At 32.8% G+C, this 1,321-nt stretch overlaps 1 protein-coding gene across 1 annotated transcript in view; it reads right to left on the reverse strand.

Annotated features, from left to right (window-relative positions):
• LOC107620197 (transcription factor MYB108-like) overlaps nucleotides 1-940 on the reverse strand; it is a 2,678-nt gene extending 1,738 nt beyond the window's left edge. The window contains exons 1-2 of the mRNA XM_016322398.2: nucleotides 763-940; nucleotides 22-151 (exon numbers count right to left, since the gene is read on the reverse strand). Coding sequence (XP_016177884.1) covers nucleotides 22-151; nucleotides 763-940 — 308 coding nt within the window. The remainder of the gene's footprint in view (nucleotides 1-21; nucleotides 152-762) is intronic.

Raw genomic sequence — 1,321 nt, forward strand, 5'->3', positions numbered from 1 at the left:
ATAGTAATGAATTATTATTACCTGTTTCCCCAACGAGTGTGGAGTTCAAGGATGAGAAGTTGTTCCTCAAGTGTGATGTTACCACGACGAACATCAGGACGAAGATAGTTGAGCCACCTCAACCTACAACTCTTCCCAGTTCGTTTGAGTCCTATACAAAAAATTAAATTGATTGAGAAAACACAAAGAGTGTAATAATAAGAAGGAGAAAATTAAAGAAGATAAAGAGCATTTTGATTTTTCCGTTTATGTATATGGTCCTTTAATTTGTTATTATATGACAATAACAAATTTAAAGTTATGAGTGGAGGTATCAATCTATTCTTGTCTTTCTCTTTTTTTTCCCATTTGGCACACAACAAACAAGTTGCAAGTTGCAAGTGCGTGCTTCCAACCAAGCTAATAAGTAATAACCAATTATATGCACCATCCAAAGGCTAATATTAATTTCAAGCCACACGCAATAAGAAATAGTACATGTCATTATTATTATACCAAGTGATCATGAATAATCCGAAAACTTTGGCTTTCTATAGAGTTTATATCTATATTTTGATTCATTTTAAATAACGGGCAAAGAAAGAAGATGATATAGATAAATTAGAAACCAAAACTCAGGTGTAGCGAAGAAGTTGATAGTTAAGAGCTGTTAGATGATGATTTAGTTAAATTTGTGAAATCATTCAACGACTCTCAGCTATCAACTTCGCATAAAGTTAATTAAATTAAAAAAAAATGAAAGTAAAAAGAAAGTAGAAGTACCGGCAGAACGAGCAAGGGAATTCCAGCGACCTTCGCCATGAGTGGCAATGTAATTGATGAGTGTGAGGTCTTCATCCACCGTCCATGGCCCTCTTCGGAGATCCATCATCTCTTCCTCCTCGCTGTGGCTTATTAACACGGCGCTGTTGTTGCTGTTGCTGCTTCCTTTTACTTCCATTTTGATGATCGATTCTTATTCAATTCCAGAAGAGATTCAAATAGAAATAGAAAGAGAGAGAGAGATTCTTATGTTGGAAAATGAATTAGTGTTATGTGGGAGGATCGGATAGCAGATAGAGTGCTGGGGGCTCTTTATATATAAATAGTGAAAGAAAGAAAGAGAGAGAAACACAACTAGCGATTAACAACTACTACTAGTAATATAAGATTAATTAATTAATTAGTAGTATTAATTAACCACTTGAATGTTGATACCACGTAAATTTGGCCTTATTTAAACTTGAATTTTGCTAGCTACTTTTTATTTGTATTTCGTTAATTTTTTTTGTTTTTATTAATAAAAAACCAAAAATTTAATTTTTTTTCATAAAAATATTCA

This window comes from Arachis ipaensis, chromosome B01 (genome assembly GCF_000816755.2).
Source record: "Arachis ipaensis cultivar K30076 chromosome B01, Araip1.1, whole genome shotgun sequence".
NCBI classification, from domain to species: domain Eukaryota; kingdom Viridiplantae; phylum Streptophyta; class Magnoliopsida; order Fabales; family Fabaceae; genus Arachis; species Arachis ipaensis.